Source organism: Psittacula echo (genome assembly GCF_963264785.1).
Source record: "Psittacula echo genome assembly, chromosome: 4".
In the NCBI taxonomy this organism is placed as follows: domain Eukaryota; kingdom Metazoa; phylum Chordata; class Aves; order Psittaciformes; family Psittacidae; genus Psittacula; species Psittacula echo.
This window is the reverse complement of record NC_137738.1, coordinates 42,094,244-42,120,148: the sequence shown is the minus strand read 5'-3', so window position 1 is coordinate 42,120,148 and position 25,905 is coordinate 42,094,244. Positions and strand designations below refer to the sequence as shown.

Below are 25,905 nucleotides of genomic sequence, written 5' to 3'. Positions count from 1 at the left end.
GGGGGAAGCAGAAGGGGAATTAAAACTTGCACGTTACCACTTTAATGTTAAAGATCAAAAATTCTGATCTGAGCTAAAAATGTTTCTTCTACCACAGGGGCATTTAATGTAACAGAATCTACCCTTGGATCCTATTATGCAAGAGAAAAAACAACCTTCTCAAAACTAAGTGAAAAGATGCTTTCAGACACGTATTTTAACAAATGCTATGTTGAAAGAAGTTGGTGAAATGCACTTGAGTGGAACAAACTGAAAACTGACATCATCCTATAGACAAATCTTTCACCACCAATTTAGAGAATACACAAGCAGCAAAGCAGGTGAAACAGGAGAGAATAGAACTACTAATTTACTTAAGCAGCCAACTCATCTCAAAGATTTAGTAAAAGGTTCTACTTCAAGATTAAGCCATCAAAAGACAAAGCCCCCCCTTATTTCTGTTAAAAAAAATGTAGGTTTTTTTAAGACCAACAACAGCTTTTTACTTTTCGTGCAACATTTCTGGACTTTGAGTCACTAAAAAGAAATAACCACAAAGTACTTGAATGCTACCACTAGCTATCCAGAATACCAAATTTGTTACAAAATAAGACAATGCAATATTTGCTTTAGTTTTGGCTTCATGCATATGTGCATTTTAAAAAGTAAGCTAAAATCCTACTGTATACTCTTACAGCATATCATGTTCCACCTTCTAGAAGTAGTAAGAACACTGTAACAATGAGCACAAGAAAGTAAATATAAGCTTGACAGTACTGCTGTGAAGGGAAGTTTTGTTATCTCACTACCTATAGAAGGTGAAAGGCAAATTTTTACAACCTAGTTTGATTTCAGTTTTATTGAACTGTCTACAATATTCTGTGAGTGCGTGCACATACACAGGCACGCACAGAAAAAGTGGTATCTACAAACAGTTTACACAAATATTTACATACATATTAGTTACATAAACTAATATCACTGCATGATTTTCAATGTAAAAACCATATGCTTCTTGAACATATAACTGTTGCATTGGTCTTACAGAAGTAATATAAACCTTTTGCAACAACTAAGAACATATCATGGCTGATTCCAAGTTTTTAGAGCTTGCAGGTTTTTAAAAAAATACAATACCTAGAACACTGTTATCAAACAAATATGCTTTATTGGCATCTAAAAACAAAATGCACCCAACATTAAAATGTACTTTTTCATTTTTTTTTTTAAACCCACTGCAGTACGAGGAACAAATCACAAACACTTACTTTAGAGAAAACAGAGACTATAGTGTCGATTTTACAAAATCACTTTTAATCTCTGTATTATGCTCCTTTAATAACATGGGCCATTCCTTTTTCTGCCGAATTGTAGGAACATAAAATATCCCAGCTTTGTCTATACTTTAAAATTCTGCAGCAGCCTAAAAACACGGACAAGATACACCAGCACCTGTTTTCAAGTATAACAATTGCAATAGCCAACCTAAGGGTAGTATCTAAAAAATTCCATTTTCTTCCATAGGAAGTCTTTGTTTGACAAGCTGTTATTTTATCTTTGTGAAATTAAAAGCAAGTGGGGGCAAGTTTATGCTTTACCAGAGAAATAATTAAAAAAAAAAAAAGTTTACCTACCATGTTCAAATTAAGAACAGTGTTCTATACAAGTCAGTTGTACAGTTATTTAAGTGAAAGATGAACATGAACATCAGATTAACTTAATTCTGGCAGACAAAAGTGAACTGCTACGGTCCAGTCAGCCATTTATCTATTACAGAGAGATGACAACTTTACAAAAGGTATCTTTTACCTACTGAGTGATGATTATGTCCCCTCAGTTTCTGTGCTTTCTACCACTGGTTCACTCTCTATATCAGCTTCTGTGTCACTCTTCTCTTTGTTCGTCTCGACAGAAGATGTCAGTTTTTCATAAAGTTCAGGATCATCCTGCACCTGTGCAGTTGGTGGCTGACTTTCTGTCTCTGTATTTTCACCATTTACCTGGGGCAGATTATCAACTTTGCGCTGGGAAGTGGCCCCATCAAAATATTCAAAAACCCGTGGATGTGGAGGGGGGATCCAGTTGTTTGACATTCTGTCTCTTCCAAACCTGTTCCCATTAACTTCTCTGCAAAAATTAAAATCTCTGTCATCCCTATCCCTCTGTCTTTCCCAGGGTCTTCTGCGGTCATCAAAATCTCTGTGAGCATCCTGTTCAAATCCTCTATTCCAATTGGGACCACTTCTACTATCAAATCTATAGTTTACATGCCGAAATCTCTCTCTGTCTTCGTGGAAGCCTTTAGGGCCACCATAAATAGGGAAGGTATGTTGCTCTCTTTCATCATAATCTCCTCTCTGTCCCCAGTGCTTGTCTGAATTGAAACCAAAATGCTCTCTTCGACCAAGGTTATCGATACCTGACCTTCCAAAATTTTCTCTCATTTCTACATGCGGTCTTGCAAAGTGTTCTCTTCCATCTAGTGGAGGCCTTCCTACACTCTCTCTTGGATCAACTGGTGGTCGCCCAACAGAATCTCTGACATCCACTGGAGATGGTCTGTTAAGATTATCCCTGTTTTCCACTGGAGGAAAGCGATAATCTCTGTCTCCTTCCTGCTGAATGTTATCACCTCCAAGTGGTAATCTTTTCTCTGGATTAGAAATGTTGTCGATATTTTGTCTTCCTGGTGTTCCAAAAGGTCTTTCTGTTTGATTAAAAATATCTCCTGGAGGAAAAGGACCTCGAGGTGGCAGGTGAAGAGATGGATCAAGGATTGCTGGAGGAGGAATACTACGCTGCGGTGGCATTCCTGGCTGCATTAATGGAAACCTTGGTCCAGGTGAATGGGGCATCAGGCCTGGACGGATATCTATAAGAGGCATTCCTGGCATCCTTTGACTACTAATATTTAAATGAGGCATATTTGGAACCCCAGCTGGATGTTGCATTGCCAGAAGTCCAGAACTATTTGAAATATTTGGTGGTGGCACACCCATCGGTCCAGAACTACTTGAAACATTGGGTGGTGGCATTATGAGAAGCCCGGAGTTGCTAGAGACACTCGGCGGCTGTACTCCTGCCAGAACTCCTGAGCTGCTTGAGACACTGGGTGGCTGCATTCCTGTCAAAAGGCCAGGGCTGCTTGAGACACTGGGTGGATGCACTCCTGCTATAAGCCCTGAGCTACTTGATACATTTGGTGGTTGCACTCCAGCCATAAGTCCAGAGCTACTTGAGACGCTGGTTGGCTGAACTCCGCCGGCAAGAGAAGAGCTACTGGAGACAGCTGGCAGCTGCACTCCTCCTGCAAGACCAGAACTGCTTGAAACAGTTGGTGGTTGCACTCCTCCTACAAGTCCAGAGCTGCTTGAAACACTGGGTGGCTGTACTCCTCCTGCAAGCCCAGAGCTACTTGAGACACTGGGTGGTTGCCCTTCTCCAGTAAGGCCAGAACTGCTTGAGACACTGCATGGCTGCACTCCTCCAACAAGTCCAGAGCTACTCGAAACATCATTTTGCACTAAAATGCAGCAACAAGAAGAAGAGTTAAAAAAATGCCAGTGTAACACATAGCATTCAAAACAAAACAGAGCCTGATTCATATTCAGCTAATGCATTCAGTGAGGATACTGCTGACAAGGTCTATCTCAGTTTCTATAGTGAACATGTATGACTTTAGTCACATTGGTGATAAATGGACATTATGATACAGAAATTAAAGTCTCTACATATTAAAGAATGTAGAGCAGCTTAATATCCAGAAACCCCACAGCCATCACCCAATTTATGCAAGGCAAGTATTAAAATCTTTGGTGTAAAGCTATAGCTGTCATACTACCCTACCCTCTCCTGCTCCTTTCAATTGCCACTTGCATAGTAAGAATGCAAGAATGCAAGAAACATGTAGTTTTCTAAAGGGCTCTCAGTCTCAGCTTTACTTCTTGAGTGTACAAAGAAAACAACTCTGAGTATAAGCCGCTAGAAATCAATGATCAGATGATGACAAAGATGGTTCCCACCACTCCTCCAACTTAAACTAAAAATGATACCCAGCCCAAAACTTCCTACTCTATAGTTATTAGTGCAATGGACTACAATTTGCAAAGAAACACTTCAGAAGCATGTTTCCTATATGTGATCATATCAGACAATAGAAGACATTTCTTACCAGATCTATTGTTTTCACTGGAAGAAATCTGAAGGTCTGCAAGATGTGATCCCTTTTCATCTGATTCTGGTTTGCTGACTGGCAGAGGATTAAAAACATTTCCAGCAGATAATGTTGGAGTAGCTAGATTGCTAGTAACTGTGCCAACTGGTAGAACAAGGCTAGTAAAAGGAACATCCTTCATTGTCTCTTGTGCAATTGGCAATGGAGGCTGTACCAAAGCTGCAGAAAAATAACACAAGTGTATCACACTAATCATATATTCAAGCCTTCAAGATTAGCTTGGCAAAGGTCAGGCTGATACATCAAAATAAGTGAAACTAATTACCCTAAGTAACATTTTTTGGTAATAATTTCTTATCCTCAATCAGCACTTTAATACTTAATTTTTTTGTAGAGACCATGAACTGCAGGCAGCCTAAGTAATATTACAGATAGTTTTAAATGTTAAATGAATACATTTAGTTAAAAGGCTAAAAAAATAAATTATCATAAATTACTCAGTGACTACCATCAAATAGCTCAATAACAGTTACATCTTTTACAGACAGGTTGAACTATAACTTGTCTTTCTCCACGTGAACTCCAGGGTAAGTATCATTTTGCCATCAAATTGAAAAGCTCTGTAAATCTTTTTCTCAATACCTGCTTACACCAGCTAAACACAAAGTTTTGTGTTGCTATTTTCTATTACACAGGATTATCTTGCTTTTGATTAAATAACAAGCAGTATTAAAAAAAAGAGCTTTTCATAACACATAAACAATTATTAGAAGACTCCAACTTACGTGTTGGAACAACCGGCGGAACAACAGGTGGTGGGACAACAGGCGGTGGAACCACAGGTGGAACTGGGGGAGGCATATAACCTAAATGGAAAAAAATGACAAATTATTACAAGGAAAGCAAAAAAAGTTTTGCTGTAAAAGCCTGCCTATATTATTGACCCTGGAAAGCTGCATCACTGAAGAATAGTAAATAACAAATGTACGGGAAGAAATGTACAGCTCTTGCTTTCAAAAGCAACCCAATCTTCACTAAAGATGATGCGCATGTGCATCTTTAGAAGCTATTTCTGCCAGTGGTATCCAAAGAAGAAAATTAAGAATTTCAAAATTTTCAAAAGAGAGATTGATCTTAAAGATTTTTACATTTTCATTTTGATCAAAGTTATATAAAAAAATAATGCTGTAATTCCTATTCTCAACATAATAATTACTAAGGTAAAAATAATACCAAGTTAGACATAGTGTGAAATCTAAGATTCAAAGGTCAACTGGATTAAAGAGTAACCAGTAGCTGACGGAAAACTATACAAAGCATGATGTATACAGAAGCACACAAACTAAGTATACTCATTACATACTCAACTTCATTTTTACTAACTTACCTGGAGGTGGCTGTGAAGGGTTGAAACTCGCACGCAAGAAGGGTGGAGGAGGAATTGCGCTATAACCAGGAGGAGGGACAGACATTGTGACAGGAAATGCAGGTGGAACCAAGCTAACAGCAGGCACAGCTGGAGCTACTGGAATCTTTTTTTTATGGAAAGAAAAAACAAGCAATTTCAATACTTACTATAAAAAGGAAAACTGATTTGATTGCTATTCATGTTAAACACTACATGTACCGAAGGCTCTGTATACATTCTGAACACCCTGAAGAATTAGACAGCATTTTGAAATGATACCTACACTACAGTTAAACACGGACACTGGAAGAATCCTACGCATATCTTTTCTTTATTCTAAAAAGAACACAAAAATACGTGGATAAACACTATATTTATTCATGAATAAAAATTTACCTGTGGGAGAGAGGTGAATACAGAAAGGGGGAGAGTGAAAATGAAGGAAAATTTAGTTAGTTTGGCAATTTAAGAACACTTAGAAAACAGTGATTTGATTCTCACTAGAAACATTTACGTATTTTAGAACAGTACTGGAAAGTTGAGTTTAGTGTATGTAATTACAATGCTATTAATCCTGATGAAATCCTGAAAAGTACTTAATATTTCTCAAACTTCTGTTTGAGGTCTGTGCTTTGATATAGTGCAGCATAACGAAAAGTAATTAGCAGCAGAATAAAACCAATACACATATATTTAAATATATACTGATCACAGCGTACCCTAGGAGGCAGTTGAAATAAGACTGAAGACAATTTTTGTGACAATAAATGTTCAAATTCAATGCAAGTAAATGCAAATATGTTAACTTTCACAGTAACTATGTCAGCTCAAGTACTGGAAATGTCTATACATATTAGAAAAGGTAAGAGTAATAATACGAATACAAAAAATTTTGCATTAAGCAACTCTCATTTTCACTGTCACTGAAAATGACATTTTCATATGGTCATTCTAAAAACAATTTAAAGAGTTTTACAGAAATTATCCGTACTTATACTTGATCAATATCAGTACTTTAGTATACTCATACAAATTACACTGTATTATTCCAGCCTTCCACAATACTTTGTTACCAAATGGATGCTAATAAAAATTCTCTGGTTTACCAGAAGCAAAACTAATACAGCAGAGAATCAAAGATTCATGAATTACCGCCTAAGGACTGCAACAGCACACTACCTGAATAATCAGATCTTTTATAGATGAGACTGCCCGTATGAAATCCTGTCCAAAATTACTGAAAAAGATAATTACACTTATAGTCAAAGCTGATATGGGGAAAAGCACATAGGTAGAGAAGAAACAAGCACAAGTGAAAAAAAGAAAATTACATTGCTTAGCCTGCAGAAAGATGCTTTGCTTTAAGGAAAATACTTTTTGTAAGCTCATTTAAATTTGTTCTTAAAAAAATGATGTGCCAATATTTGCTCTGGGGCTTGTCTAGGGGGAGGTTGCTTTTGTTTTGGTTTTTTTATGTTTTGGGGTTTTTTATTGTTGTGGTTTTCTTGTTGTTCTTGGGGATTTTTGTGTGGTTTGGTTTGGGGTTTTTCCAATTGATCTATCTTGAACATTTAAACCTTCATTTGAGATTGTACATGTTTGGGATATGTTGTGCAAGAAACTAGGGAGTTTGCTGAACCACAACTGATTCTACTCTTAAAATATTTAATGGATAAACACATATGGACACAGGACCTAGGCATATTTGAATTAAGTACTTTAGCTCAGCATTAACGTTTATATATATGGAACAAACAGTTTGCCCTTCAGTTCTGTGGATTTTCTGCATACTCACCTGCAGCATAGTGACTGGTTGCGTGTAAGCTTCTGTCTGCGTTGTAATAACTGTATTCTTATCAACTGCAGCACTCTGTGTAGTTTGAGTATTTTCTTTAGCAGCTTCTGAGCTTCTGGCTGTTTCCCATTCTAAAAAAAAAAATAAAAAAAAGGTATATTTTTAATATAAAAATTTTTGTGTCATTTGCATTTAAATACTGAAAAGTCCCCTTCCTTCTAAAGAAAACTTTATCTGGTATTTGTACAGATACATGGCAAATAACCATGAAACTATGGAAAGAAGGAAGTACAATTATTTATTACTATATATTTTAAAGAATGTAAAATACTTTTAATCACCTGTGATACCATTCAATTCTGCCTGTATACAAACTGATTTTTCAAAACTTGCCAAGTTTTTTCACCAATCATTCTGTTAATAATTTTTAACGTAGGGTACGCTCCAGTTTTTTACAAACTGCTGCTGTCAACACATCTGTATTATCAGCTGGCTACTGTACAATGACAGAGCATCCTCATGTTGAACAAACCTCGCCTCAACCCCCATTTCTTCTTTCTGTCACTTCCTCAAAAAGTTTGGTATGTCAAGTATAACATAGCGAATGTATTTCAGTAATGTTCTATGTTTTAATTTTTCTGTTGTTTATATTCAATTTTTACTCAAAGCAAGACTGCATTTTGACTTGAAAAATTACTGTCACTGTTATAAACAGTTTTGATCTACTGTTTACTTCAATATAGTCCAGTCATTTGGTCCTAGATCTGCTTCAAGGAAACACAGTACTTGTGAATCTTTTACAAACCTCACAAGCCTCTCAATTAACTGGGTTTTAGACTAAGTTCTATCATCACTTGCTTTCCTGTCTCTTTGATTTCATGGAGGAAATACCTCAAGGTTCAGCTAAGCTATGTCTATTTGGATGTGTTCCAACTCAACCTTAAGCCTTATACCTAAATATAAAATGTTTCACAATCACAAGCAGATCATAATTCTGCATAAATTAATTTGGAAATGAGTACACAGAAAATTCATAACTTTTAAAAAATCCTAACCTTTATTAACTTGCTTAAATTAATTTGCTTTTGTCACTAATTCCTCATTGTCTTGACAATCAACTAGGTACACACTTACAAACACCATAATTATCATAATTAGTGCCATTTACATGTGGCAAGTAAAATTTATGTAAATTGAAAAAGAGTATGTAATATCTAAACAACAAACTTTCTGAGGACTTGCAATTACCAAAATAAAGACATTTTCTAACTATCACAATCATTAGTAGTGTCCATACCTGTATTTACCGTTTCCTGATCAATCATGCCACCTTCAGCAAAGCCCTCCAAATCGTCCAATTTTACTTTCTCCCAAGGAATATATGAAACTCCCAGATCCACATCCCAGAATTGCTTGTATTCTGTTTTCACACCTTTATTCAAAGCCCAGGCAATCTGAAAATAAAACCCAACCAGATAATCCAGTTAAATCATATAGCCCATGAAAAAAATATTTCAGATAATTTCCTTCATGTTTCTGTCACTGCAGATCAACCTTCAGTGTCTATTAAAGTTTTAATAAGGTTTTAATTTTAAATGAACCTGTAGGAAGATTTCTTGGCCTTTGCAACAGTTATGTGGAAGATTAATTACATCTAACAGCTCAAATATGTTCTACATTAATTCTGACATATATTTGGGGAAATTAAAAATACAGTATTGCAAGGACTCATCCTAACACATCAAAGAACATAGAAAAAACTCTAAGAATACTATCAAATGCAATATTAAGTGATCCACAAAATCAGGTAAAGGACTTGGGTTGTTTACAGTCCCGTACTCTTATCACTAGCACGTACATAAAAAAGTTCACCAAGCACTTCCTAAGTATCAAGTAATCATTTCATTTTACTTTCAAATCATCTGTTAGAAGCTGCATTTTACACAGAGAGGAAAGAAAACAATTTACACCTTATTATTTCATTCTTCCTCTCCATATTGCACATTTGAATGAATCACTGCTACATGACAAATCACCATATTAAAACTGAATTGGAAAGGGATAGCATTCTTAGATTAAAATCAACTTACCTTAATAATTTTAGATCCAATTTTATAGGACCCAGAACTAAGTTTCTGAAGAGCACGATACGCATCTTGTCGGTGAACCATACAGACATAAGCACACCCTCTTGGGGGAATCATCTATGGAAAAAAAGCAATGGTCTTAAACAGCAGGAAAACCAATACTTCAGATTATGTAACTACACTAAGTGTATCTTAATACTAAAAAAGGGAAGGCTTACACTGAAAACAATTGTTAGCTTAATCAGCAATATTAACAATTTTGAGAAGCAAAAATAAAGAATGATATTGGCAGAGAACTTCAGTTACAACATTGTCAAGCAGCAGCAAGCTGAAGAATGCGTGCTAAAAATTATGTGAAAGATCTGAATAACATGGAGTAGCAAAAACTGGGAGTTCTACTATGACAACTTCAGAAAATCAGAGGTGGATACCTCTTCTTAAGCTCCAAATCCACTGTGAGCTGAATGACAATATTCAACAGAGGTGCAAACTAGTGATTAAAACTATCTTACACTTTTGAAAGTTAGAGTTCTCCTTCCTGAAGTGTGATTTCCACTAGTTTTAATGTTTTATTTAGGAAAAAAAAGTATGGTGCGGCATGTAATCTCTGAAAGTTTGCAAATCATGTATGACAATTGTTTATTTTAGTCAAAAATATAGGTGTGCTTTTATGTTGCTTAGGAGCACACAGTAATGTAATGAAAAAAATATTTAAAATTACAGCCTTTAATACAGTTCTTATGAAAATATGTTTAAGATTTACAAAATTATCCCAAGCACTTAAAGCTTTGTGGAACATGTAGGATGAACTATTTGCAATATGGTTTGCCTCTGAAATCTAACAGGCACAGGGATATCATGATTGTTACATTACCTTCCTTTTAAGTTTCTCAATTGCTAACTCCTGAAAATCAAAATGAGGCTTAAATGTCAGGCTACTGGGGTGTTTTGGATTTGTGAAGCTTTCTAAAAGATTCTGTAATGCCAAAAAACTATTCCTTTTTAACTACATAGTTGAATATATTAACATAATAGGAAAAATATTAGAAATATTATCTGACATGAATGAAATTGCATGAGAAGAACTTTAAAACTGCTGGAGCAAGAGACAAAAATCCAAATGTCTCTCATGCAGATGTGTTACATCAGGAGAAAAATACCTTCTCTTGAAGCTGAATTATAGGCAACACTAAAATATGACTCTGAACGGCTAAATCTAAATTACTCTGAATCATGAGAAATGTATCTCCTAATTATCAGCATCAGTTTAATTGTCACATTTTAGAATAAACATTTGTTTACAGTACAATTTATTTCCTTCTAAACGTTCATCTACGTTGATTCTACTTTAGGAAGCCTCTGTATGAAACGTAACCAAGAACAATGTGGACACACATCAGCTAGTGTCCATTAGTCCAAGGGATAATGATACTTGACCTATGCCATATCACAAAAAAGAGAAAAGACATAACTTTCTAGTTGTTTGGATGCTGGTTTACTCCCTGAGTAAACCTTTAGTCCTTGGGAAAAGCCATTTTACCAGGAAGCACACTGTCTTTCACGCTTCAAAAGGCAGTATATGGAAACCAATAATCAAATATCATAGCCACAACTTCTAAAGTCATAAAAAAATCTCCTAAATACAAGCTTAAGCTGCTAAAAGGAATTCAGAGGCATAAACATATTTAAGTTACAAGTCCATAATTCCTGCAAATGCATGATAACATGCTTACTTACATTAATTGACTCTATTTGTCCAAATTCTTCAAATAAGTTAGTTAAATCTTGCTGTGTAGCCTTCTTGTCTACTTGACCTACCCAAAGAGTGGTACTGCAAACTGTCAAGAGACACATTACTGTCAATCCAACGATTAGAATGTTAGCTTATAAAATACTCTATTAGCATGGATATAAAGGGCTTTATAATTACACAGAAATTGCTGATCAAAAAGTAAGAACAGTAAATCTGTTGTTTACTATACAGAGTTTAAGTACATTAACAAAAATGTTAAAGGGTTAAAAGACACCAAACAAATATTCAGTACAAGTATTCACTCTTGTTTCATTTTCTTTCAAAGAAAATAGTTGTTTTAAAAGAAATTAGAAAAAAATCTGTAGATTATTAAACTGCTATAGAAATCACTTAGGAAAAAAAATATTCCATGTTCCGTAAAAAACATTCCTCTAGGATATAAAGACAGCTCTAAAGAAGTAAGACTAATTTCTAACTGGCTAGAAGTGTATTATGGAAAAAACTTAACTGCAGTATTACTCACTGCATTTTCACATGAAAGAAACAGAAACTATATTTTTACTTTACCTGTGCGAACATTCCAGAAACACAAACTTGGCTGAGGCCCACCACTGAGCTGAGGATGTCCTTGATGCTTCCAACTCTTGTAAATTCCACCACTAGCCCTGATCCTTGTAACCTGTCTCCCAAATGCCTAACCCTTGTCCTCCTTGTCAAATATAAATATTCATGGACATGTGAGCTAAAACTTCCTTCTCCCATATTGTATATGTTTCCAATTGTTTTGTCTCCAAAACATCCCCCAACCTACTTGTGCAAGCCTTGAAACATTCACAGCACTTAACTCCACTTAAAAGAGTTATCTGATTAGGTAATACTGGTGGTTTTCCTCAACCACCAATTACTCGGGTAACTGGTGAGTAATTCAGCTGAGTAATCCACCCAAGATCTTCAAGAATTGAAGGCAGAACAAAACCAGAGAACCTGGATCTCTTGGGCTACCTTATCCTAAACCAAGGAAATATTCTGTCTTCATTATCATCTTGATACGTCACACATTCTTCCTGTATCAATCTTGCTGCACCCAACTGGAAACAAGTGTTGTGTGCTCCTCCATCAGCTAACACTTTCAATAGACAGCAGTACTCAGCACTACTGCAAAAGACTAGCCTTAAGATTTCTCTTGGACAAAACTTGTTCCTCCCATGCTTGGTAGATGGCCCTGTTGTTTCTCAAGGTGTTAAGCCCTATGAAATAATTCTTCAGACCTCATCAAGTGACAACTGTGGCTGTCAATGAACAAATTTTATGAAGCAGAACACTTGTCACGTTAATTACCTATTCATTTATTTATTTACCCCCCCCAAAGTTTCCATACTTCAGCCTTCTTAATATCTCCTTTCCACGACCCAGGTCACTTCACAGGACCTCAGTTGCTGCTGCTTGTCATCAAGTCACTTAACATCCCTGCCTCACAGCTTCCATCATTCTGATTATAGTCCCCTGCTTTGTGGGCTGCTGGAAGAAGTCTACACTATAAAACTGATTTGTCTCTTTTCATGTGAACAGCCAGAGGAAAAAAAAAAACAAAACCACTCATTTAACTATAATACAGGTCTGAATTTAAAGCTACCCTGGAATGATATAAAATATTAATGTCAAGAGAACAGTCTTTCATTTGTAATAATGAATTCTGAACTTCTTATCTTGTCAGATAAATGATACAGTGATATCAGCATACCAACTTCCAGACCAAGCGCAATCATCTTCAAATGCCTCACAGGAGATAGTATTAAAGAGAAAGCAGATTGTAACTTAGGGACAACCCTTGCTACTCTCTGTTCAGAAGTAAAATCACTGGTGCAACACTATGCATAAAATCATCAGTAGAACACTACACTTGCTTTCCTCTAAGACAAAACGACGTACCTAAGTTGTACGAGACATCAGAAGTGAAACTTATATGACAGAATACGGTTACTATATTTTTTTAAAGTACTCAAGCTAAATTTTTTTTTTTTCAATGAAAAACAAGCCTTAGTTTCCTTTAATACTACATTTTTAAAAGAGTAAGCAGCTGCTACTTACCACTTAGTGTTTTTGACCGTATAGGAGGCAAACCCTTTTTCTGACGTTCTTTTTCCCTTTCCCTAGCCCTTCTCTCACTGGAATATGACCGAGATGACTTTCTCTTCCTTTCTCTTGATCTTGAGCGTGAACGTTTTCTGTGTTTACGCTTACGAGAACCAGATCGTGATCTTGACCTTCGTTTTCTTGGTGACCTACAAAATACTTAATTTCAGTATGCTGAGTTAAAAAAAAAAATCTAAAAAAAATTTAGTTGTCTTCTAACTATAAACTTTAAGCATGATACAGACATTTCTGTTACATTCAGTAAAACTGCTTCAGGAAATAAGCTTAATGGCATTAGTGTGAGAACTAGAAAATGCTCTGTAACAGTATTTCTCTGGTATAGAAAACCTGTCCAGCTGGCTACTGTAAGTTATTTTTGTCACCTGAATAAGTCTTAAAAAATTTAAAGTAAAACACAGATATGAAAAATGAACTCATACAGAAAGTCTGCATCTAACACACAAATATTAAATGAGCACATGTTTTTTCATTTCCAAAAACTGCTTATTGCAATTTTGGAAAATACAGAATTAAGACTGATAAACACAACCTGCAACTTTGATTCAAAAAACCCTTCATTTATGTAATACAAGTTAATCATGAAACCTTGAACGAGATCTTGAGCGAGTTCTTGATCTTGAATGAACAGCTGATTTCTTTTCTTCTTGTTCAAAAATCTCTTCTTCAGCAACATCCTGTCCTTCATCTATATCCATGTCCTGAGATGAAACATAAGTTGTTCAATAACATTTAATAAATAAACTCACAGTATATATGACTATATGAGAGCATACATTTTGAAATCATCTTAGTATGTATTTTCCTTCCAACTTCTGTAATCAAATTTATAAGTTTTACCTGTTGTTGAATATCCATTGAATCATCTACATTTGTTTCTACTTCTAAAAACTGCTGCTGACTACTCCCTTGTGATGGTGACGCAGAGTGCTCTGAACCAAAATTTCCTTCTTGATTCTCCTCAGGGCTTGCCTAAATAACAAATAATAATATACCATAAAAAGCCTCATAATTCAAAATGCTTACTGTGTCAAAATGGAATACTAGACAAAACAATTGTTCAAATATCTCTGAAAAACTATTTACCAAGTTTCTTTTATTTGCAGTATCAATTTAACTAGTTAAAAACTACAAAGGTTTCTACAATGTGTGATTTCAGACAAGTAATTACTACAAGATAAAGCAAGATGTTGTGCCATTTATGCCAACACGTCAATTACAGGAGACCTAACAAAACAAGCAGTCTTAAAAAAACCACCAAAATTTAAAAATGTAAACCACAAAATGTGTTGTTGATTTGCTAGAGGAAAAGCTGTGCAGGCTTTGGACTGAAAGCACAGATTTGGTATAAATATCTGTAGGATATGAAAGATATTCAAGAAATGCAGATAATGCCCTGAAAATACACACAACTGCTATTAGAACAAGTTTGAAAAGTAATGGTAGACTTATAATCGTATAATATTGCAGGTAAACATTTCAGTGATTTACAGTACATTTTCACTTCAAATAAACAAATGCAGGGTATTCTATCTGTCAGAAGAATGGCAGAAATTTAGCAGAATGACATGTAGTACCAAGGTTTGTTTGCTTTACCTTCATATTTTTTAATATAATAACAGTCTGCAGAAAAATAAAAAAAATTCTGCAAAATAATTCAGTTAATGCATTTGCTTCTAACATTGTCTCATTTTCCTTATATTTAATTATTCTTCAACAATCTGTTTCTCGATATCAACTCCTACCTTTCTTGTTGCTCCTTCTGTCTCTGTCCTCTATCCTCTCCTCCTCTCCCTCTGCTTCTAATCAGATGCTTAATAATTTTGGTTTGTGTTTTATCTTTCCTTCTTTTTCCCTTAATCTTTCTCACTGATGCTTAAACATGAAATTAAAGAAAATTTTCCTCATAACACACTGCTGTCATTACAGCAGAACTTTGTATCTTTAGGCTGCTTTCAAGGTGAAAATAAACTTTGTCTCTGCACCGACTAGATAAAAAACTTGAGAAACTGAGTGGATCTGAATGGAAACAGCTTCTGGACTTTTAATAGAAGATCAAATATTACCAGGTGAGTCATACAACCATTGTACCCATTAAATGTACCGTAACTTAATTTCATAGATGAAAGTAATGTAAACTATAATTCTGTTTATTTTACAGTAAGGTAGGTATTCAGCATTTTTATTTTCAAATTAGATAGCTACTTTTAGGTACACCACATTAAAAGCTCCTAAAACAGATGCACTCTCCAAAGTTATATTGCTTCACAACATTTTAGCATTTAAAACCAGAAATTGCTAGACATCCATCAACATACAAAAAAGACATTTAATCTGTAGCTATCTTGTACAGTCTGTCTCAGTAACTGTGCTTAAATGAAAAATGAAAATAAAACATAGTACAATAAAGCAGTAGAATAAGAAAATACTATCTAGTAAAAATTACATAGTAATTTAATACTAGATAGTATTTTACTAAACTTAAAGTCACAAATTCAAAACTCAAATGATGTTCTTGATTGAAAGCCGAGCAACTGCACTTTCACACAGGTTAAACTAAAATTCCCAACAGACGTTTGTTCAGTTTGTGCTCCCTTAGATTTTCTTTCTTTCTATTTTACTGTGAAACTAGTTCCAAAACTTCACAGGAAGTCCACTTTATATCTGGTCAGCAGATGTAAAGACAGACAGAATAAACTTTCAGGGTCTTTTTTTTCTGATTGGATCAGGCATTGGGATCAGGAAGGGAAAAAAGCAGCTAAATACCAAGGACAAACCTCAGAAGAAATAAGCCAGTTTACTCCAACGGAGAGAGAGGACCCAATCCACAGACGAAGGAATCTTCGGTTGTCTACAGCATCAGTTCTTAACTGATAATTTCTGAGGAAATTCATGACTCTGTTCTTTAGCTCAGATTCTTCAACAGAATGAGACATTTATTAGCCAAGACTTCAGCTTGGTAGAGGAAACAGGAGTTATCCTCATTCTCTGTTCTGTCCTCTTGATGGCTCTGCAGCAGCAGTTTGCACGCTGCTCTCCCTTCACATCAGGGACTGATGTGAAGTGCTCACCACTTTCTTTCTGACAGCAGGGAAATAGCTTTCTTTCCCCATATAAAGAGCTGAACACCTAAAGCACAATCAGTCTGTAACTCAGCTAAAAGTTACTCTTTCCCAAGAGAAGCAAAATGTACACCCCAAACATTTGGTTGCATTTTTTTCCCTTAAGTACTTTCTTCTGCTTATTGCACTTACTCTGTCAGCTTCTGTTGGATGATCAGCTAGTGACAAAGATTTTTAATTATAAGAGAAGTGTCAGTAATAAGACAATTTTTTCTTGTCCTGGAGTATGAATTTTATCAGTGGAGAACATCATAATTACAACGGCCACAAGATGGAGTTCTTACCTTTTGAGGCTGCTGTTGCTCCAGAAGCTGTTGTCTGAAGTGTTCTAAATTTTGTTGCTGTAGCTGTTCAGCTAGTTGGTGAAAAAGGGAGTTGTTCACAGATTCTGGTACTAAAGGCCTAAAATGAAATAATTTCAATAAAAAAATTAAAAAAAAGAAATAAAAAAGCTTTTCTCTTGGTTTAAACAGCCGGTAAACAGATCTTCACAACTGAGTTCCAGTTTAACTAAAAACGTAAAATAATGAAGACAATGTAACTAGTTCTACCTTCTGGTACCATCACCCTCACATTAACGCTATGAATTTAATTAACAAAGTAATGAACATTCTAACTTCTAAGACGAAATCAACAAAATTTCTTGTACAGACATTTGTATTAAATACTTTTAAAATGTGTATGTTTCATAAATGTAGGAAACTGTCTTTTCTCTTCCTACTGGTATAGTATACTTATGTTCCAAAAGAAACAACATTTTCCTTACTATTTAATCCTAATGTTCAACTAGTGTCAGGCAGATTTTAGCACTTTCCATAAGAAACATAGCTTGATCTTACAGTTGGGAAGTGGGAGCTTCTTTTTTAGGCTCTTCATTTTGTTCAGATTCTTCCCCAAAATCAAATCTGTCCATCAGCTTCTAGGAGAAAGCAAAGTAAGCATAATTGAGTACTTTTTATATGTCCCTTTATGTATATTTACTTTTTGAAAGAAAAAGGCTCTTATCTCTCAAGTTGAAAAAAATAAAGAAGGATGGCAAATAACCTGAATAAAATCAAATGTAGTACTGCTACTGCTATCAAACTCTTGAATGCATCAAATACCAAATTTTGTCCATAGCTTTCTTGAGCTCTGGCTACTCTTACAAGTACAACCACATGTTCTTTCCATAGTATGTAACAGCTAGTTTGGAGAAAGGCTTAAATAAAGATTAATTTTATGTAATGGTACCTTTAATTAGAAGGAATTACTATGAAGAGGCCAACTATTCAATCCTTTGGCAATCAGCAAACTGCTCTGCTCGTATCAAAAGAAGACCTACAGCTTGATTACTTCGCAAAGAATTACTGTATTTTCACATACACGTGTCATTTAGACAACCTGAATTCCTTCAAATACACTGCTCCTTGACAACAACTTCTCATACAGTCTGCAAAAAAATCAAAGCAAGTAGTTGTCATGAAAGAGGAATAAGCCTCTAGAGGGATAAAAAGAAAGGTATCTGACAGGAAAAAACTTTGATAAATCTATTTTATCTGTAAAAATGTCTACACTGTAGGTTCTGTTGAACTGAAAAAGTTTGGTTTATTAGTTTTTAAATAGCCCAGGTGCATTTCAGTAGCATTTTACTTCCTTGAAGACAAGACTGAAGAAGCATGAAGAAATACAAAAATATTATTTGCCACTGAGATGGGATTTTTTTCAGTAACTATGTATTGACAGTGCAGTGCTATCAAACCCATATGCATGCATCCTTACACCTTGGAAGTTTTCTGAAAAGCAGAGTTAATGCTGTACCACAAACAGCCATAACTTCTCAAACACTGAGCTTAGAAGTTAAAAACAAAAGGATGAGAACATGGGGCAGTCATCTCAAAATATCAAGACAAAAACATCTCCAGTAACAAGCCATGATGATTCAGTAGCCCATTTTCTTTCTCAGAATACTGTAGTCTCAATTACTGGAGTCCAGCAAGAAAAACAAAGCATTAGCTAACTAAGAGACTGAACAATCAAGAATTTTTAGAACTATTTTCCCAATGAAATGATCTGATTATATATATATATATATGAAAGCAGGACTGACTATATCTCTGAGAAAACACAGCAGAAACATCCAGTTTGTCAATGTCTTTCCTGTACAGGAGCAAAGCAGCAAAACCAGATGTGACACTCTAGATGTAGTCTAGAGTTGATTGGATGTCTAGATGGGATGATCATTTCCATCAGTCACCTGACTATACTCCTGTTCACACAGCCATGGATGGTATTAACTGCCAGGGTACCCTGTTGGATCCTGCTCCGTTGTTAACTTATTTTCTAGTAAAGACTAGAACCCCAGAGATTAAGCAACTGGATGTTTGGTACTCAAACAAACAGTCTAGTGTTGCTGTTCACTGCACTGTTCTGAAACCCTGGTTTTTGACACTTGTATCTCGATAACAGTATCATCAACTGCAATTGATGCATTTTGTGTTAAATACAAAACTATTGCAAGCTCTTTAAAATGCATACAAAACCTCTAGAACTTCAGAGCATCCTGGAAGATCACTAAGAAAGATCTAGATTTGTCAGCAGGATACAAAGCATTCCTGAAACTTTCCTCTTAAAGAAATCTGGTTTGCAGTTTTTATTTTATTTGGGCATGCTATTTGGATTTTGTTACTAGTTACTTTGAAGCAGCTCCAGTCTGGCCCTGTCAACTGACTGTTCATTAGCAGTTGCAGCCTATCTTTTGCTTTAGCTTAATCTAAATGCATTTAACTTTATGTATTCAAGATTGCTCTGCAATGTTTATATGCGCAATGGGGCACATATAAACAATCAAAAGTTTCACCTCAAAAGCATGCTCCTAATTCAAGCTAAAACACTTGCACTTATAGATGCTTCCTATAGAAGTAAATATTGCCTTTTTAACACTTTTTTAATTAAGGCTGCCATGTCTAGTAAAATATATATATACGATTAAGTATATAATAAAACAGATACAGTCTAATAAACAATTACATCATTATGGCTTGTGGTCTTCAGATATTGAGAATTAGGATTCATATGCCAGATGATAATGGTGCTGATAAAAACCATTAAAAAAAGCAGGGAAAATTATTATCCCCAAACCTCACTGAAAAATTAAGATTTATCATTAATACATACATATTAATATATACACTTCTATAATGCCTAGACTTAGATTCAGATATCCTCAAACCTCAGAAAAAGAATATATAGATATGGTAGTACCAAAGTTCTATTAAAAAAAAAAAAAAAAAAAAAGCAGCAGCCTAAGTAATCTTTGAGTAAAAGAATAAAAGCCTCAATAGACTAACAGGACACAGATCAGTCCATTCATAAAGATGCTACAGAACATTGAACAGGAATTTGAGATGTGTTATAATCTGACACTACTTGTATAATGCAGAACTGAGGTACAGATCACACACTATGAAAACAAGTCTTCCACAACTTAGAAGAAAAAATCAACACTGTATGCCTACTGGAAGTTTGTATGTAAATTATCACACCACCAGAAGAATTCCTTCCACAACACTTACCTTCTAAGTCCCAGAAATCAGAATCACATAATGATGAGACTCCTGCATACTATTACTAGCATCAGCTAACTGAAGAGCACCAGTTCAACTCACACAATGTATATAAACAACTCAGCAGAATGCCAATTCCTTTTGTTTTCTCAAGTTAAGTTGTCCAACATTCAAGACACCCATACCTATGAACATGCCTAACCATGTAAATGCTGGAATTGAAGTCAGCAGAATAAACCCTAATACAATGCCTTATTATTAATTTTTGTATCTAAATACTGAGGCAGTCCCTATTAAGTAATGGCATTCATTTCCTGTGATTTTACTCTACTCGAGGTGATGGTTACAGCTGTGATAGAGCATGAGTACAGGCCATTTTGCTCCTTACTTATTTTTATAGCTGTGTTACTTTCATTAGTCATGATAACTCTTTATTATTTCACAGATTTGAGCTTAACTGGACAAATTTGAGAAATAAAAGATAAATTGTCCTTAAACTTTTAACTCAACACTTGTGAAGTTCTGAGCAGCTAATTGCCTGAAAAAGAGGTTATCTGGGTTAGGAAAAAAAAAGGGAGTTTTGCTTCTCTGACTTACTTGGTTTTACTATTTATTCATTCCAGGACGATCCTACAGATATTATCTACACACAAACTGTTTCTTCCGAAGATAATGGGATAAGATTTATTTACTTATTTTTTAATCTTTGAATAGAAGTTCTTCCTTTTTTATTCTAATGATAATATAGTATTACTACTGTATTTTCTAGCATGGTTATTGCTACCTGGCATTCAACTACATTAATCTTCTTAAATTCCTGCATTTTGTTGTTGGCTTTTTTTTTTTTTGATAGGCACATATGTTGCAACACATACGAAGTTTCTTTACCTACAAAGTTGGTTTGGTTTTTACGTTTTGACATCCTCTAAAAAGTGTCACATGACTAGTTTTAACTGCAGTCATATATTTATTTCTTCACTTACGACCACTTTGTGGCTAAAATCAGAAGTATTCTTGGCATTTATAATATATGAAAATTACAAGTCTAATAACATTTTACTCTATTGGGAAAACAGCACAGATCACAAACACAGGAAAGGGAAGTACAAGACATGCTCAATTCTCACTGCTGTGTTACAAAGGATGAAGAAAAAGATGTAACATTGGCTTAACTTTGCTAAATCACATGCATCTTCACACCTGATGACCCTTACGCATCCTCTTCCAACTCGAAGTATTCTATGAAATGCCTAAACTCATATAAAACTAGTATTTTCATCTATACCACTCTCTAGACTTTCTCTGATTTTCAAGATAGAGTACTTCATAATATATAATGTATTTTTAAAATCTCTGAAGACAAACAGTAAAATTCAAAAGAAGACTCTTTCACTTACATATATTTTAACAATAGATATTTCTTCAAACTTATTTTACTTCTACCTTATTAAAAGAGACACTTTGTTCCAGTGGATTAAGTGTGTTAGCAGCAGCAGCTGCAGCTGTAAGTTGTGCTGTGAGGGCCTGCAACTGAACAACAAGACCAGCATCCAGAGCTTGAAGTAGTGAAGGCTGAGGTTTCTGCTGCTGTATCTGCAGGGTCTGTATCAACTGCTGAAGCTAAAAGAGAAAAGATAACAAATGCATTAAGCAAAAAAGTATTTTTTTTTAAGCAAAAAAACCCCTACTGTTTTTCCCTTCCACTTAGGGAAAAAAAAAAAGAAGACAGACCTCAGGAATGCAGTATCATCTAACCTATGGCTAATATTTCTTCTTAATTTGTTTTCATTTATGGCAAGTTTTGTTCCCACTTACTGGCTAATTTGTTTTCTGTAGCTGATAAGACATGCAGATGCTTCTTTCTCCTAACTTGCTCTGACAGGTTGCATGATGACCAGTCACCACTCAGGATTTCCTGCCTTCTAGGGTTCCCCCTCTTCTGTTTCTCCAGTTTGATTCCTTCTGACCTGAAAAAAATCTGTTAGCCTACTTCAGCTTCCTAAGGGCCCACGTATATTAGGAAAATCTGTATGCTGTAACATTTGTGTAGACAAAGTAAAGGCACTGTTGCAAGCTCCACTTTAAGCTAATGCAACAGGACTATATGAAGAGTTTGCACTAGTGTCTCTAGATTAGTCACAATGAAAATCTCATGCTGAAACTCAGGTTTGTGCTGACTGAATGCAATTCCTTTGCTCTGTTAACAAAAGACAAAAAGCAAATTGACCAGGAACTGGGAATATAATTTGACATCCTTCAATGACACAGACTCTGGGCTCTGTATAGGACTATCTTAGGATAAAATTTGACTAGATGCAATGCTAAACCAGAAGCACCCACTCCAGGGCAACTTTGGTAACACCAAAGTATGTTACAGTAAAAACAAAGTATGGGTAACATCAAAAGACAGATGTTCAAACACACTATCTAAAAATAGTGTTGGGTGTTTCAAATATTAGTTAAAAATAGTTTTGGGGGGGTGGTGTGGTGATTGGAGTGGTTTGTTTGTTTGGAACAGAATTACCTTAACACAAAAGTAAAGAATACTAATCCCACGGAAAAAATCTTTCCTAATGTACCATGGAATTAGCAGAAGCTGTCTTTTAACCTTCCAAGAAGTAAACCCCTGGAGCCTTACCTTTGGGGCAGTCTTGGAAAAAAGGTTGAGCAAATCCAGTCTCTGGATTTGAAGTCCCTGATTACCTTTACGTTCATATTCTACCTCCTTGTGAGGTGCACCACTGATCTCTTTTGGGTTCAATCCCTTCTACGGCTCACCAGAAACTCTGCACAAGCTGATTACACTGATCATCTTTCCCACAGTGCATCAAAGATGTATGATCCTTTTTCAGGATTGTTTTACAGTGACCTTCTGATAATGTGAAACTCTTTTTTTTTTTAAGAACAATCATAGAGATTCCTACAGCTAAGCCTCTGAAAATGCTTCCATTATTCTTCTACCCTTACTGCAACACGTAAAGCTGAAGAGCTACCCTCTCTGTTCTTGGCTGACCCACAGAAGACAAGCAAATATGGCTGGTCCACCTTGTTCACTGCTCCGAGTAGGAAGGAATCAAACTGAAGAAGCAGAGATGGAAGCCCCAGAGTGGAAAAATCCTGGGTAGTCACCATTTTAGCTGCTTTCACATTCTTGCTGGTCACATCTTTTTTACTCTGCCCTCCCCTCTCTCTGGATTTCCAATTTATCTAAATGCACTCTCACACATAAAACACAATTTTAAGGCGAAATTAAAGACTTTGGTGCCTGGGAAGCGGGCAGGTGGAGTGGCATGAAGAACAGGAAAAAAAAAAAAAGAGACAGAGAATCAAAGCAAATGTTGCAGTTCACCTACCAATCCTAGAGATCTGCATGTACATATTTACAGTATATCCAGCTTGTCTCCACACTTCTACTTAAGACCATATTTTCCCTCTCCCCAAATCTATTTTCTTCAATATTTTACCATTTTGAACAAAATATCCAATGTAATTTCTTTGTGATTTGCAGTTTCTAAAACTTTCATTCACTTCTCATCTGCGTAAGAGTTTTCTTTTGCTTCACCCTTTTTTAGTTTAAAATTACATTACTAACTTTCCACGTTTTCCAGTCTCACTTAACATCCTTTCCTTCTTCAAAAGCTATTCCTCCTCATTTCACAAAGAGCATTCCACTCCTTAAGTGGAATATAAAGACACAAAGTATCACTCAGTGTACAGTGTAACTGTCTACAAAATATTTACCTGTTGGCCTTGAGGACTCTGTAAAATCTGTGCAACAGCAGCAAGGGTATCTGTATTAGCAATCTGAGATACCCAAGGATCGGGTAAACTTTGCACTACATTGGCTGGAGTAACCGGAGTCACAGGTGTTCCTAAAAAACAGAAAATCCAATGCCAAAATATTTTAACATAGAGAACTAGAAATTGTGTTAGAAGAAAGAAAAAAACCTGCTATTACTAAGTACTGAGAAAGAACTGTATTAACATCAATTGAAACCATTTCTCTGACACACACATAGAGCACACAAAAATAACAGACTCATATCAACATTTCTCAGGTAGCAGGATTACTGTAAGTGTAGTTCACAGCTCTTTCCAATACTGACCTATGGAGACTACAAACAAAAACACTGACAAATGCAAAATGAATAGATTTCACACAGTAATTCAAACCATTTAATGGAAACAATATATACCAAATAATAATTGTTAGAAATCTAATCAGTAACATCTGTTAGTCCAGAACTTGCTGGACTTGCACTTTATCCCCAAGAGAAGCCTAAAGGATACTATTAAAAATTTCAACCTGCAGCAGCTGGATTCATGAGAATTGCTTATTTTAGCCTTTTTTTTCTCCTCAAGTGGAACACTGACACTAAATCAGCAATCTGATAACTATTTCATGCCATAATCCAGAAGAATCCTCATAAAGAGTTCTGCTTTTAGCTCAGAAGTAGAAATATGCCAAAATGGATGCTAAGTGTAAATGACTAGATCAGCTGTTTTAAAGACAATTTGCATCAGAATTTTAAAAAGCATTAGACCTACGATTTCAGCTATTTCAACTAATCAAACTAATCACAATAAAAAATATTGAGCTAGAAGATGCAGTAAATCCAATCCATGAGCTGGAATTTTCACGTATTTACAAACACCACTGAAAAATAAGGTGAATTTGTCCACCTCACTGCTTTTCAGCACAATGTGAGCTAAAGGTGGGTGACAAAAGCAGGTCTCTATGTGCCAAAACCCAATTTCTATACACAAAATATTCCCAACCTGGAATGAAAAAAATCTCCACAAGCAAACAAAGTTGAAAAGCCAGCTCCCTGGCATCTAAGTAAGGAAGACACTTAGAGCACAAAATTATCAAGTCTGCATGTATAATAATGTTAATGTTTGGTAAACAGGGACATGCTCAATGAGCAATTTTTTGCCTACGATTCTCCAGCAGAGAGATCTCAGATCTGAAGGAGAAAGAAGTATGTCACCAGCTGCAGTCTGTATTGTGGGTTTTTTTCCCTTGAAATCACTGTCTGTTGGCCAGCACAAGTTAAAGGAGCTACTGATGTACTCTTTCGTTTCTCTCAGTTGTGGCACCACCAACAAAGACTGTATTAAGCCCAGTGCTAGGTTTTTAACTTGTCAGTGATCTACTGTTTTGACTTTAAAGAGCAAAACTAGGTCTTATTACACTGCTACGCAACCTGAATATACTTATAATATACTGCTGGAAAGTAAGCACAGTAAGGCTGCTTCTTGGTTTTGCCATTTCCCTGATCAAGATGCTGGCTCTCTTTCTTTCTAGCACTTATTTGATTTGTATAAGGGAAACGTGTGAGATTTTTCAGCATGTTAACAGCCAATGCACCAAAGCCAACACAAGTGTTTTGATTCCAAGTATGGTTTTAACCTGTCCTTGTTTACCTGGTGTATTGTTGCTCATAGCGGCTGTAGTGCTGGGCAAGACAGGGGTCACAACTGGAGGAGGAATTCCTGCTGCCATATCCAAAAGAGGCTGAATAATTTCACTCTTGAACACATTATTCTTCTGCCATAAATTTAGCACTCTGACAATTTTACTCTAAAAGGAAGAAAGGATAACAGAAGATCTGAGTCATGCTTATATTTCTTGTTATTATCAATTACGAAATTCTTAACTCGCAATGTTAATCCATCTAGATTGAAACACCTTTAAGTTTACAAACTGTAAAAGCCTTAAGAACAGTTACACTGGATCACACCAAAGATGTCTAAGCTGTAAACCTGAAGCTGACCCTAGGCAACAGTAAAGATACACTATGCACATAGTGACAGTCTTTTCTCAACAGAAAATTAAATATATTAAAGCAAAACAAATGAATCTAGCTCTTTTGCACCTTTAATTTTAGGAG

The 25,905-nt window shown here is 35.5% G+C and overlaps 1 protein-coding gene across 13 annotated transcripts in view; it reads right to left on the bottom strand.

Moving 5' to 3' along the window:
• SCAF8 (SR-related CTD associated factor 8) overlaps positions 1 to 25,905 on the bottom strand; it is a 106,945-nt gene that overhangs the window by 49,073 nt on the left and 31,967 nt on the right. For 7 of the 13 annotated variants that reach the window (XR_013956618.1, XR_013956619.1, XR_013956620.1 and 4 more), the window contains exons 4-19: positions 25,439 to 25,595; positions 23,753 to 23,883; positions 21,455 to 21,631; positions 17,309 to 17,388; positions 16,754 to 16,871; positions 14,188 to 14,319; positions 13,936 to 14,048; positions 13,285 to 13,478; positions 11,181 to 11,299; positions 9,447 to 9,560; positions 8,654 to 8,810; positions 7,357 to 7,487; positions 5,541 to 5,685; positions 4,939 to 5,019; positions 4,151 to 4,372; positions 1,789 to 3,502 (exon numbers count right to left, since the gene is read on the bottom strand). Coding sequence is in view for 10 of the 13 variants with exons in the window: in XM_080615670.1 (XP_080471796.1) it covers positions 1,803 to 3,502; positions 4,151 to 4,372; positions 4,939 to 5,019; positions 5,541 to 5,685; positions 7,357 to 7,487; positions 8,654 to 8,810; positions 9,447 to 9,560; positions 11,181 to 11,299; positions 13,285 to 13,478; positions 13,936 to 14,048; positions 14,188 to 14,319; positions 16,754 to 16,871; positions 17,309 to 17,388; positions 21,455 to 21,631; positions 23,753 to 23,883; positions 25,439 to 25,595 (3,771 nt within the window). In the remaining 3 variants the exon portion in view is untranslated. Of the gene's footprint in view, positions 1 to 6; positions 3,503 to 4,150; positions 4,373 to 4,938; positions 5,020 to 5,540; positions 5,686 to 7,356; positions 7,488 to 8,653; positions 8,811 to 9,446; positions 9,561 to 11,180; positions 11,300 to 13,284; positions 13,479 to 13,935; positions 14,049 to 14,187; positions 14,320 to 16,753; positions 16,872 to 17,308; positions 17,389 to 21,454; positions 21,632 to 21,826; positions 21,932 to 23,752; positions 23,884 to 25,438; positions 25,596 to 25,905 lie in introns of those variants that run through there. The other 6 variants (XM_080615668.1, XM_080615666.1, XM_080615672.1 and 3 more) reach the window with 5 other exon arrangements.